This window comes from Astatotilapia calliptera, chromosome 4 (assembly GCF_900246225.1).
Source record: "Astatotilapia calliptera chromosome 4, fAstCal1.2, whole genome shotgun sequence".
Taxonomy (NCBI): Eukaryota; Metazoa; Chordata; class Actinopteri; order Cichliformes; family Cichlidae; genus Astatotilapia; species Astatotilapia calliptera.
In genome coordinates, this window is record NC_039305.1 from 22158670 (window position 1) to 22173151 (window position 14482).

The 14482-nt window shown below is 39.6% G+C and overlaps 1 protein-coding gene across 2 annotated transcripts in view; it reads left to right on the forward strand.

Annotated features, from left to right (window-relative positions):
• The window catches only part of prkcbb (protein kinase C, beta b), a 105325-nt gene that overhangs the window by 25885 nt on the left and 64958 nt on the right, over positions 1–14482 (forward strand). For both annotated transcript variants that reach the window (XM_026165483.1, XM_026165482.1), the window contains exon 3: positions 6750–6832. In XM_026165483.1, the coding sequence (XP_026021268.1) occupies positions 6750–6832 (83 nt within the window). The remainder of the gene's footprint in view (positions 1–6749; positions 6833–14482) is intronic.

The following is a 14482-nucleotide window of genomic DNA, read 5'->3' on the forward strand; positions in this document are numbered from 1 at the left end:
CATTGCTTTAATATAAACTGAAGTGTAACAAATTAATGAGAGTTACTGAGATGGAGAAAAAACGAGAGAGATACATGGGAGAAACCTGTAACTGTGCCTGTTTGTAGTATGTGTTTCTGTGTTCTTGATGAATGTCATGAATATTTAATTTGTATGATAAATAATGAAGGCACGGCACGGTGCCAACTACACACGTGTGGGTGCACAGAGGGCACCGAGGGGGCAGAGATGTGTGGAGCAGGAGGACAAATAAAAGCACGGTTTGTGAGGGAGGTAGACAGGGAACAACCCTCAGTTTAATCCATGCAGGATTGCACAGTAGCGGCAGCTGTTGAATGCTGAGAAAATAATAAATCTTTTATTTTGGTTTCATTAGCAAAAACCACAACATCTACTGAGATTGTTTATGAAATATTTAGTGTGTTAGGGACTTGCAAAATGGAGGAAAGGAGCAGGATGGTGGTTCTGCTGGTTGGAAATCCTCCGGAAATATGTACCATCACTTCTGGGCTTGGCATCCCCTGAGAAATGAGAGAAAGAGAGAAAAGGTGGGGGGAGGGGAAATAGGAACAAACAGGTCAACAGGGCAGGAATACTTTTATATGAGCAGCTGAACCTCGGTTCCAGCTGTCAGCTTCCAAAAAGTTGGCCCCAGCCCACAAGTTGGCTGGATTTGGTTTGTTACCAACTGTTATTGCCCACAGCTCAAGATTACAGGTGAGGATTGGGATATAGATCGACTAGTAAATTGAAAACTTTGCTTTGCTTAGCTCTCTCTTTACTGCAATGGACCGATGCAGCCTCCTCACTGCAGCCACTGCCCCAATTTCCACTGTCAATCGCTTGTTCTCCTCTCCCCTCACTTGTGAACAAGATCCCGAGATGCCTAAATTGCTCCACTTGGGGTAGCAAGTGTACCCTTTTCAGGCTAAGGATCATGGGCTTAGATCTGGGTGTGCTGATCGTGAGGAGCTGGAGGCCACCCCCCTGATGAAGCTAACATCATCTGCAAAAAGCAGAGATAAAATACTGAGGCACCTAAAGTGAAAGCTTTCCACCACCTGGGTACACCTAGAAATTCTGTCCATGAAAATTCTGAGCAGAACTGGTGACAAAGGGCAACTCTGGCGGAGTCCAACACCCACTGGAAATCTGTTCGACTTAGTGCTTGCAGTGTGGTTCAAGCTCCTACAGTGGTTTTACAGGGACCAAATGGCTTGAAGCTTTCACTAAAGGGTGGCTGGCCTCTCACTGTCCCTTAGAGACAAGGTGAGGAGTTCAGTCATGTCAAAGGGGCTCAATGTAGCTCCTCCACATCAAAAGAAGCCAGCTGAAGTGGTTCAGCCACCTGACAGGTTTCCTCTGGGCGCTTACCGAGTCAGATATTCTGGGTATGTCCCACTGGAAGGAGACACCGGTGCTGACCCAGGACACTCTGGCGAGATTACATCTCTCAGCTGTCTGGGAATGCCTCGGTGTTCCCCTAGTTACACTGGAGGAGGTGGCTGGGAAGAGGGAGGTCTCGGTTTTTCTGCTTAGGCTGCTGTCCCCGCAACCCAGCCCTAGATAAGCAGGCAAAAATGCACGGATGATTTAAAAGCCAAAATATATAAAATTATAACGTTTCATTTAGTGTGACCTGAAATAAGTAACTGAATCCATATACTCATCAGGAAAATGTTTAATGAGTTCAAGCTAAATCCATCTTTGTTACTGTCTATGGTTCCCTTTTCTTTTTAAATCAGCTTTTCAACCAATTATCACTTGACCTATGCATTGTGGTACAGCAGTTGGGTAACCCTCAGTTGGCTGATTGGAGGACTCCTTTCAAGATGGCCTCCTTCTCTTAATCCAGCAAATGGGATCTGGGTTTGTGAGATTAGGTGATGCCCTTTGTCTTGCATGTGTTGCCTGTCAGTGTTTCGGGTCAGCTAAGTGGATGTGTAAATAATTGAGCAACTAATGACTAATTAACAGATTTATTGAGAAAAGGAGGGGCACATTTTAGCTCTGACAGTATTTTTTGGTGTTTGGTTTTGGCCCAAAGGTCATATGCTTGAATGGCATACAGCACTATTTTATTGGCAGATCTGCGTGTATGTGTGTATGTGTGTGCATGCATTAGTGTGTTTTCATTAGGGATTTGGCAGTAGCAATACTCGAAAAGAGCAGTTGCCTTGAAGCAATATGTGCGCACAGCTCACACCATTTCTCTCTGTACTCCCATCCTTCCACCCTCACACCCTGCGTATTCAATCTGCGATATCACTGGAATGAGTGGGTGGTCTTTGTGTGTGAGTGTGTGTGGTACAGTATCATTGCAGTGCGTAGGTGGTGTAACCAAAGAGAGGATGTTGCGTGGGAGTGAAGTACCATTGAGGTGGGCATGATTTATGTGTGTGTTGGAGAAAGTTCCTTTGTGTTAATTATAACCCCTCTGATCACCACCGGTTTGCCAGTAGGTACGGATTAAATAGAATATGACACAAAGATAACTGATCCCCAAATATGTAAGTGAGATCATAGTGATAAATGCACACTGAAAATATCAGAAACATTTTTGGAAAAAGTGAAAGATCAATTTGTTAAACGTTGTGATCTATCAATCACTCAGACTGTGCATTACACAATAGTGCAGGGAAAACTGTGCGCTTGTGTTCAAAGCCATGCTTTTTCATGCTTGTGTGACTTTGCTTAAATAACATGAAGTGGTAAGCATAATTTAGTTCTGTTTCTAAACAGGAAGCAGTCATTGTGGCTTTAATGATTTGAAAGTGTTCTCAAAAGTATTAAGGATGAATTTAAAAACCAACTAATCAATCAACACTTTAAAAATCTTTCACTAATATGGTATTTTTCATGTTCCAGTAAATATGTAGGACATTAAATAAGCACCGCAGCTGAGCATTTCCGTCTTGCTTAACATACGTTACAAACCCGAGGGCTCGACCCCATCAGCCAGGGAATGGGGCTAACATTGATCAAACACCAGCAACACGTTATTAAGCTATCAAGTCAAAGTTGTCGACGTGGACTCTTTTCATATCAGCTCAGCAGGAAAATGTCCTCTTATCTCTGTTTCAAGATGTGTGTGTCTGCGAGTGTGTGTGTGTCACTGTAAACCAGACAAACACTGCACAGTGGAGGAGACAATTAAAATAAAGATGATGTTACACAATCTGACAGCAACGTATGTTATTGCAAGTGTGCCGCGTGTCCCGGCAAGTGGTCGTTTAAGTGCTTCGCTTCTGATGACAGTTTTAATTTACACAGCTAGCAACTAGCTGTTTTCCAGTGTGCTCAAGGCAAGTGTTTGTTCATGTGTTCTGGGATTTTTTTCTTCTTTCCTTTCACCAAAACAGCACAGCACTAGATTTGTGTTCCAGGTCCTCCTGAGTTAAACATTTAGCACAGATCTTTTTCTATTTTGCAAGATAACTTAGGAAGAACAGGAAGAATGGAGCCTGCGTGCAAGTGGCTGAGCGGGAGGCACAAGGGCAGATTTGCATATTCATATTATGCATGCTAAATGAGGCAAACAAAAGCCCCACAAACTATGGATATGAAATACATAATTTTATCTTTTTTTAAATTTGATGAGCATGTTTTTTTTAAAATCACTCTAGCAAAGCAAACCTTCAGTAGAGTGGTGGCTGTTTTTTTTTAAGTAGTATTTTTGGTTTGACAACAGCTTTGTTTCACAAAACACTGCACACTAACTCATTAATCAATATGTTATTTTAGTGTGCTGTAATAGAGTTTCAGTAGTTGTTTTATCATAACGTGTATTTGGGCGCCTCTGGATCTTCTATCTGACATACACGCCATGTAAATATACTCTGGGGCACAGTCATAAGGACTGTGTATGTGAGATATATTTAGCTTCCTCTGTTAGTCTTGCCTGTCAGTGGAGCTGACATTGATCAGGGGGGAAATGACAGACTCACTGTGCGTCAAAGCTTTCACATGTTTCTGCACCGCTGATTGTTACCAACACAGAAAGTGTTACGCTTTTCATCACATTTGGATTCTTATTGTATAGGCTTTCCTTTGGTCTTTTTAAATGTGTGTTGATGTGTATGCCTGTTATTTAAAAAACAAAAAAACAGCAACTCTTCAACCCTGTAAAATGGCACATTTAGATTTGAGATATTTTAATTTGTTGACACAGTAAACTTTAGAAACATAGCAAATTATGTTGATACAAAGTCATTTTTGTACATACTGTACCATAAAGCAGAGGTTACATTTAACAGTACATCCAAGACATTTAGAAGGTGCTCTTATCCAGAGTGGCTGACAGTGATTCAACGGTGCTGGAGTGACAATAAAGAGAGTGTGGGTGTGAATCCCACTGTACGTTTATCACTGCTAAAGCTTTTCTTATGTTAAATAAGTGCTGCTTCTAACAGCCCAGGGACAGCAAAACAGCTCAGCTTCTATCAAACCTACTGCTAAAAATATCGGTGCTTTTGGTTGAATAAAAATTAAGTCAGTGAGTCAGTAAATGCAGATAATACTCCTGTGCCTGGGATCATGTTTTGATCTTGATAAAGATGGTTAGTGTACTTGTTCACCCAGTGCAGTTATATAATCTGTGTTAGCCATCGTCAGCTATGAGTATATTTATTATGTGAATATGCAAAAGTCTCGAGCCACCTGTCATTTCTTTAAATTTTGCCTCCAAGGAACCAGATTTTCTTATCATTTCTTTAAAAAGTGGTCTTGAGCAAAAGTTCTCCAGGCTTTCTGAAGATCCTTTAAAGGTTTTTCTTTGGTCATTGGCTGCTTTTTCACTCGTTTTCAGTCCAGTCCTTGTACAGGTTATTAGCAGAGGAATGTTTTTGTGTTAAGCCACTTAATGCTTAGATGTGAATCATTCAAATATCACCTAACCAGGGTCGTCAGTCTACACATAACAGACAACATAGCAAAGAAACAATTTTAAATTGCGTCCCTGGTACTTTGGTGTTAGCAGTCTGTTGCAAAAACACATTAATTGTTCCCATTTCCTTACTCAAATTTATGAGTGTTAGGGTTAGAGGTGGTAGGGCTAAAAAAGCTCTCAGCAGATGAAAAGAATCTGAAAGTCATGTGCTTAACAAATAGGAAAAAATCCAGTAAAAACCGGACACAAGACCTGAAAGATGAATCTGGCCTATCAGTTGGTCCATCTACTGTTCAGCGAAGCCTAATTCTGAAGAAAGGGAAACAGGGGGAAAGGCGTACGACAAAAGACACAAGTAATGGACTGAAATTCAGTGGTAACAGGTCTTATGGAGAGTAGAGCAGGACGATATGAAAGATATTTATCACGATATACATTTGAAAATTTGCGATAACGATATAACTGATGATATAATTGACACTAGACAAAATACTTTACAACTCCACAACTTTATTAGTGCAAAAAAACATCAATGAATTTTCACTTAAACAACCAGCTGTTTTTTATGTGTATTAAAGTTATATAAAAATGTAACAGTGCAAATTGACAGTTTAACCAAAAGGCATTTCCAGTGGAAACTGGCCGACATATCCTCAGCATAACCATGTATAATATCCACAAAACTTAAAAACTTAAAACGTATCACTCCGCGAGGCGCCTGCCTAATATAGCTGTAATGCTCCAACAATCCATCAAGCGGTGCGGGTTCGTAGCTTAGCAAAGTCATACTGAAACATTTGACAGATTTTCAAGCGCCGTGTACATAAAACCGTTTCGAGGTCAGTAAACACAACCAGAATTCATACATGAGGCACACGGGATTATAAGGGACACTGTCGATTTTCAGAAAAATCAAAGGATTGAGTTTAAGTGTGCCGTATTTTCCAAACAACGCGGTAATAACGACGGCCCGCTAGCATGCTCTACCAAAAATAGTGCTTTGTTGTGTATGTGACGGACGAAAGCTAAACCAGTTCCACACCACTGAAGTTGCAGCATTTTTACAAACCAATTCTGGTTTCATTCAACGATCCGCTTTCGCTCTTCTCATGTGCGCATGTAAACATAGGCGCTGCACATGCGCGTTTTACCCATATTCTATCGCGATATTTCATTTTTCTATCGTTGCCCAAAATCACGCCGGTATTACCGTGAACGGTATGATATGGCCCAGCCCTAACAGTCAGTGTGTGCAGGCCTGTGTAAAACACAGTGGAGGCTCTGTGATGGATTGTGGCTGCATTTCTGCTTCAGAATTTAACCCACCATGCAGTAACATCTGTAAAACATCAGATTGCTTCATTTTTCAGCGTGACAATGATCCCAAACACACTTTTAATGCAGTAAAAGCAAACCTAGATCAGTCGTGGATTGGCCTCCCCTGACCGTGGACCTCAACATTATTGAAGCAGTGTGGGTTCATCTTAATAGAAAACGGAACAAAAGGCAATTCAATTCAATTCAATTTTATTTATATAGCGCCAAATCACAACAAAAGTCGCCTCAAGGCAGAGACATCTAAAGAAGAGCTTTAAATGTTGGAGGTTTTTCCAAATGTGAGCTGATTTAAGCCCATTCACAGGTGCCAGACTAAGATTTTGGCTGAACAGCCTTCAAGTTAGCTTGAAACTAATGTTGACATCAGACTGTGTTTTTAAAAACAGCAAATACAAGTCAGCATGTGTTTACCGGTCAAAGCTAAAGAAAAAATGTCAGATTTTTAGACATTTTTAGATCGCAGGATCTCTTTGCTGTGTACAGAATACTGATGCTTTCTCTTCCTCTTTTTCTCTCTTCACAGTGTGTTGTTTCGTGGTTCACAAACGTTGCCATGAGTTCGTCACTTTCTCCTGCCCAGGTGCTGATAAAGGGCCTGCGTCAGACGTGAGTACAAATAAACGAATCATTTTAAACTGTGTGAGAGCAAGAGCATGCACAAGTAAGTGAAAGACACGTGGAAAGCGAGAGACACAGAGAGCACGTCGACATTTCCATTCATGAGCCCCCGTCACCTGTCGGCGCCGGTGTTACGCTTGAGCAGCCTCCATCTTTTTCTCGCTTCTCACTCTCCTTTTCCTGTCTTGACAGTTCAACCGTAACCTCCAGGAGTTTCTCTAGTAATTACATTTAAGTAAGTACAGAAGAAGTGATACCATAAAAGCCAGAAAAGACATGTAACACCTGGAGCTGCCAAATATAACCGCTGTATTACAGTAATTGCTCTTCATCACGCTACACGAAGAAAATGACGGCCTTATATTTAACCACATGGACCCAAAGTAGTGTTCTCTAACTGCTGCCTATGTTCACCTATGCTTCTTTTCTTCCTCTTAGAGGTTTTATATTATAAAAAACTGAAGCTCAGAGGTTCCCTTGATCTCTTTTTAGTATCTTTGAAGTTTGAAAACACCCCTCCTTGCTGGTTGAGTGTTTCTGTGGTGTTATCTGTACGAGCCACAGGTTGCAGTTCGCATTCTTTGACATGAATTCAAAGAGTATTGTCGGAGGTTAAAAGCTGTGCCACTCTCGTATTATTATTAATTCTCTTTAAACGTTCTCTTCACCTTCTTATCCGCTCTAACAACATGAAGTGCCGTTAAGTGGTATGCTGCTCTGTCAAGGAGCTGACGAGTTGTCTTTTCTCTGATTCATATTCTTAAAATGCAAATCTAGTCTCCAACCGATCCTCCCGAAGGAACAAGACGTTTGCCTTCTTTTTCTCTGTCTCTCATAAGAGCGCTCTTAGGGTGCCGTTTTTATCCTCACCGAAGCCCCTCCCTACGTTCCTCAGCCACGTCTTTACCTGCCTCTGGAGTGCCCTTTCAGCCTGACGAGCGCACTTAGCGTGCCGCCTTCAGAGGAAACGCTGTTTGGCTTCCTGTAGCGTGTTCTGTATAACTGATAATTCTCCGCAATGAATAAGAGGTTAATCTTTTTATCATTTACCCATCCTGCCTCTCCTTCTCACAGCAGTGCCACAAATAGTTGATGTTTTTATAGCTTCCTTAACAGGCTGCACCTTAAATGCCAAGCTGGACGCCAAAATTTGTAAAACTTTGCCCATGTTTTGTGTCGACCGACACTGATACAATTCTTTCTTTTGACCTTAAAAATCCATTCAGATTTCCTGTAAACTGCCAGTTTAGGCAGACGACTGAACTTTTTATTCTTTAGGAATCTTTCATTTGTCTTATATTCATGCAGCTGCTGCATTGTGGACATCATAGCCTTTTTATTTTACTGTTATCCTGCTGATAAACTAATGTCTCTTTTTATGATAATAACTTGATTTTGTGTACATGTTTTTCAAACTACTTCCCCTCCTCTCGGTCTTCTCTTTCCTCTTGAGTTTTCAAAAGCCATTTTCTTCATTAGCAACTTCAAATGTCATTCCATATCTCTATAATCTCCTCTCTATTTTCTCTAGATGTCCCCTTAGCTTTACTGGCACTTATCTATATATTTCTATATTTGGTGCACATGCAACTCTCCCATGTCTTTATCTGTCTCCCATTGTTTCCCACACCACCATACCAAACTCTGTCCTCTATTTAAATGCCACTCCACCCAGGGGGCCACTGCTCTTAATTACGGGGCCTCGCCTTCCCCACTATGTCATCTCTTTAATGAGTTCATGGCCTTACGACCTTGGTTGCAGCACAGTGGGAATGCAGGGTAGATCTTCTCCTAACTAGCTGCTCATTTAAATATAGAAGACAGGAAGGCAAGAAGCCTGACGATTACAAGAAAGGAGGGTGATGAGGCCTCTTACGGCACTCACTCACAGACCTGTTTTTCTTGAAATTGGCATTTTGTAGCATACTTATTTGAGGCTAACAGAAGTGCCCAGATTTTTTTTTACATTAGCATTATCAAATTCCTAAATTAACATTTTAATAACCATGTCAGATGTGACACAGTGTCTTCACCTGTACACACACACACAGATACTGCCTTTGTGAGCTGACACGGAGAGGAGAGCTTACTATTCCAGTTATTTTCAGATCACTCAGTCGAAATGTTCCAATATTTTTGCACTATATTAGCAAATAGAGTATATCTAAATATCACATATAGATAAATATACATCAGATATGAAAGACGTGCTCTGGCTGAGTGTGTCTTTTGACTAGAAAATCTCAGTGTTCTATGGGAACACCAATTTTTTAGAAAGATTGTACGATCAGAAATATTGCATCATTCTCTGCGGCGATCAGCCCATCGCTCCCTTTTTACCTTCTGCCTCTCTCTATGTCTCTCTCTCATCCTCTCTGTCAGCTGCGCATGTTTATTAAAAGACAAATTCAATTATAGATCTGGGTTAATAGAATGGGCTCCCCGTGGGAGAGGTCGAGGGATGAGCTTCTCTAATGAAACCTACATTTCAGGCACGCACCCTTACGAAGGTGTTGTGTGTGTGTGTGTGTGTGTGTGTGTGTGTGTGTGTGTGTGTGTGTGTGTGTGTGTGTGTGTGTGTGTGTGTGTGTGTGTGTGTGTGTGTGTGTGTGTGTGTTTGTTTGAGAAGCCGGTTGCATAAGAATAGCACCGCTTCAAAATAGCTTTACAAATTTGCAAGACAAGTAGACGGTTAACTCTGTGTGTGTTTGTTTGTTTTGTGGAATTTCCGTACTTCCTGTGATTTATTTGATGTGATGTATGTTTTCCATTCAAAAATATTAACTGCCTCTGTTACCAAAAAGTGGATTCTTATATGATAAAATGCAATGGAAGTTATGTGTAGGGGGAAAAATGTAAAAAAGGTCCAATTACATTATGTGAAACTAGGCAGCGTAGAAGGACGTGGAAGTAGCTCAGTAAATTTGATCATGGCGTTATCATATATCAACAGATTTTAAAAGAAATAATAGAAGCTAGTTCAGGTTAGTCATCTAATTTTGTCAGAGAAGATGAGTAGATGAAGTCCTTTTTTTTTCTCCAGAGTTAAATTAAGTTTATTTTGCATAATTTGCTCATTTGCTTTTTCCTCAAAAGCTGTTTGACTGGAGTCAGAATGTAGCATAAACACACCAAAGAGGTAAAGCTTTAGCTTCATCTGACTGACATACACTCTGAATATGTGAATTATTAGTTTTTATTAGTTTGTATTTTTAGAAACAACAAAATAAGCATTTTTGTTAAACTTCAAGGCTTTTTAAAATAATCTTGTTTCTTTGTTTCCAGTCTTTTTCTTATGCTAACATGCTGCTGGCTTCAGTTTTAGATTCTCACTTTGTTAAATTATTACCTTTTCTACCTTTTTCTGATGTTTTTTTTTTTTTTTTTGCAGACACTCCTATACAACAAGTGCACATGCACCAATAGCATGCATTTATACATGGTCATTCTCATTTCTGCACATAAACAATATAAATATGATTTCAACATGATGATATATTTATCAGTATGTCTGCACGGGTTGTTAAAAAGACGTCAAAGCTGTGAAGTAGCCTTTGAGAGGCAAAGAGAAAGGTTGATGGAGAGATTGTTGTTAAATACGTAGCACGGCCGACTCCGTCCCCTGTCTCGTTATTGCGCTGTCTTTCTTTCAAGGCCCTTCTCCCAAGCTCGCTTGAGAGATCTATTTTGCTCAAATCCTTTAAATAATATTTCACACGCTTTCACTTACATGTTTCCCAGAGGAAGGGTTATAAGCCTGAGTCAGGTAAACACTTGGCACAGCGTTTCTTTTATTGATCAGGGCAGCAAAAGCAGCTGTTGCAGCCTGCGTTATATTACATTTTACTTTTTCGGAGGAAAGTTTACAGCCTCTTATTGAATCGGAGTGGGTGGCTACAAAAGAATGTTTGCTGGTTAACTTTCACAGCCTTTGGGGAAGTACACATAGTTTTTCAATAACAGCAATGTGAGTCATACTAACTGAAGTTTTTCTAGATTTAAAAAGTTAATCTGTGTATTTATTACTTTGTTTTATGTGACGATGCAAGCTAAAATAAGTGCGCCTCTTAAAATAAAGGCAGATCAAACCAAACTCTGACTTACTGTTTGTTTTGTTTTCATTTTGTTTTACTTTTTTCTTTATCTTGATATTATTGTAGGATAAATAACGTGTTTTTTTATGTGAGCTTTGAGTGTGTTTCATTTTTCATGTTAATAAAACAGCTTACTCATTAACATACAGTAGATCTGCTGTAGCATATTTATGTATGTTTGCTCCGTTGCTCCTTCTTGATGCGTTCAACTGGATGAAACTTACTATATTAACTGCCTATTGCACCAGGATTATCAATGTCTGTATAGCTTTTGGTAATTATTGATCTAACACTCAGATCCTTATAAATCACATAATATATTTAGACCCCAAAACAAACAGTGACATTACGTCTACATTGCACATGTTGATGTTTGTAAATACAATCTGCTAACCAATTTTTAGTGCAGTGGTATTTTTCACTAAAATGTGACGTCGTGCATATGTGTAAACAACCGTTCATCAACACTAACACGCTAACAGTGCCTGTAATTCATAACTTTCTCTTACAACATGAATATGTAGCTCACAAAGATATATGTGTTTGTTATTCAGGCGTTTGATGTTTATAAACAGCTGTTTTTGCCATCTGACTATACACAATGATATAATGAAGATAAAAACAAGCTGACACACTTCTGTGTTTTAATGCACGAGTAAAGCAAAAACTGCATTTCTTTTTGGGAAGAAAATTAAGTTTTTCAGCATTTTTTTTTTTTTAGTAAAAAACTATTTTTGTTTTTCAGACTTGCTTGTAGCAAAACTTTCGAATAAATAATGCCTAACATGAGCATGTTTATATTGGTTTCAATTAAGCTCTGTGAAAAGTAAAAGCCACAAATAACCTTCGTGGTGCCCGTCGACATGACACGCAACGGCTTCATGACAGGTTTAGTCTGTGCAGCGATTTTGCCACCGGAGATATGTCAGAAAGTACTAGCTTGAGAGGAGTAAGTGGACTGAAGGCAAAATCGGCGCTGAAAAATAAAAAGTTTTCGTGTGAGTGACTGTGAGCACCGATCTGCCTGTCACACAGCATCATGAAAACATGACAAGATGTGTATGTAATTGTTGTGAGCTGACTGATGCTAATGCCAGGGAATTTAACAGACAGCAGAGTTTTAAAAAACAAAAGAAGAGCAGCGAGTGAGAGACAACACAGTGACAGGAAGGTGGTCAAAACAGCGCACTGAGCATGGACTAATGGCTAGTCACTGGCTGATTTTATGAGCAGGTTTTCAGTTTACATGCTAAAAAAAATCAAATTTGTTAAATCTGCTTTGAATAACTTCTTTTTGGGTGAAATTTGGCAACACTGTAGAGAAGATAACAGGTGTCAAAGCATATCTATGGTAACACACAAAAACAAATATATCAGCATAAAACTGGTGACAAGACTTTACTTTTCCCCCAGTGGCTCCATGGCATGAAGGAATATCAGGGCCAGATCAAGAAAATATTGTTCATTTTTGAGAATAACGTCAAAATGTGGAGATCAAAGTTGTCATTTCTTGTCAGACAACTGTCACGGCTGCTGTCCCCTCTACAAAACGCCTTGTTTAGATGAGGTAGTGAACTCGTGCTTGAGAATTGGTTTTAGTAGCAAGGAAATGATTTCTCCTTTAGCACATACACATCGTGGTGATAAGTATTAACACGTTAAAGAGATGGTGTAGAAAGTTGCATCTGGTCAGAAGGAAAAAAACACAGAAACTTGGAGAAGTTGGCAGTGGACAGCTGCAAGGATAGTGATGTTTACACCCTCGTGCAGTAAAGAGGATGTATGCTGTACCACAAGAAGATACCTGATCAAGTTGTTTGTAGAGGGTAGAGCAGCCGTGGCAGTTTTTTGGTTTTTCAGGATCTTTAATATCCACGTTTCAACTTTATTCTCAAAAAGAACAATAATATATATATTTTAATGTGGCCTTAGTACGCCGTCATAGCACAGTGGAGACATTTTCATGAAAAAGATCCCCTCTTTAAGTCTGGGAGGAGGCAAAAATCCCCTGGGAGGGGTTGTGTCAGAAAAGACTTCTGAGGTAAAGATCTGCCAACTCAAATATGCAGAGGCGTCCACTGTGGCGACTCCTTGTAAATAAGAGAGCGGCCAAAAGAAGCTTTAGTTTAGTGTAGATACTTTTTTTTCCCAGCATGCCCTCTCAGACACTGGGCCTGTTTGAACAGGTTAATTTCAGTACCGAGGTCGAGTTATTTATCAGCTATCAGTTATTAAAGTTGAGGACCTCTGGAAGACCTTTACAATTTCAGTAAAATGGTGGTAGAAGGACGGCAAAAAGAATGTGGTAAAATATTTTCCATCTCATAATAATAAAACAGGTTTGGCTATTTGAAGGTATAAACAGAATGTCCTGGCTCTGTTTGAAGGTAACAAAATCTCCTTAATGTTATGCTAAGGCTTACTAATCAAAATTGGTTATTTTATATTGAAATTATGACATGAATATACAACTCTAATGTCATTTTGACAGAGGAAGCCTCACATGCTGCTTGGTCTCTGTACCTAAACTGAGAAACTGGAGCCAGTGAAGCTGTGGCTGGATGCTATTAAATATATATACATATATACACAAATATTAGTCCAAACACTGAAATATTCCAATTCTGATCCTTTCACACTCAAATCTAAAAGTGTTAAACACAAAAGTTGGCAGAACATCCTAACACAGTCACGTAAACCTTCCATTTTAGGATGATATATTAAGCTGATTGTTGTTAAGCTGTGATTCAAACTTACATGTCTTTGTTTTACTTTACTTTAGTTTACTGTTCACTAAGTGGAAACATTAAATCAAGAAGACCTACCGGTGTTTTTCACAGCTTGTTTTGACTCATGAAATTAACATCATCCTTGAAAACACCGTCATATTGAAGCAACCTTATAGATCACAATGTCCACGTCCTGTAGGGAGGAGGTCAGGGTGGATGGAAGGGTTAAAGAACTTAACTTATTTTTATTCATATATTGACTTCTGTGAGAAAAATGACAGAAAAGGTATTTTTTAAAAATCTGTTTAAACTGATTTTACATCAAAATAAAGTTCATCAAAGAAGGGGGAGACAATAAAAGTGTTGTCTTTTTTCTCCTAGTCGCTGCTTTCATGCGTTCTTCTTAATGATTTTTCTTTCTCATTGATGTTTGAGTTTTCGCTGCGGATGCATTTAATCATTCATATTTATAAAGAAGCTGGCACTCTTTGTAATCAGCCCTCACACTGCTCTCTGTCTGCTGCTGCTCATCACTGGAGCTTCAGCAGCACAATGTTCCCTTGTTTTTATGCGGCACAAAAAAGAAACAGTAGGTGGTATTGTCCTCGAGAAAGGCGAAAAACAGCATTTGAAACAAATACACAAAGTAGCGCGTGGAAATGTACACGGAAATCACAGGCATCCACACATTCAGGCTTAGGGCAACACTGCTGAAGACACTGTGGGGACACTGGGTATAATTGACTGGTCACCTAAATTTAATGTTATTTCCAGGACAGGTGTGGAAGAGAGGAAGGCATCAATCATTCTAATTT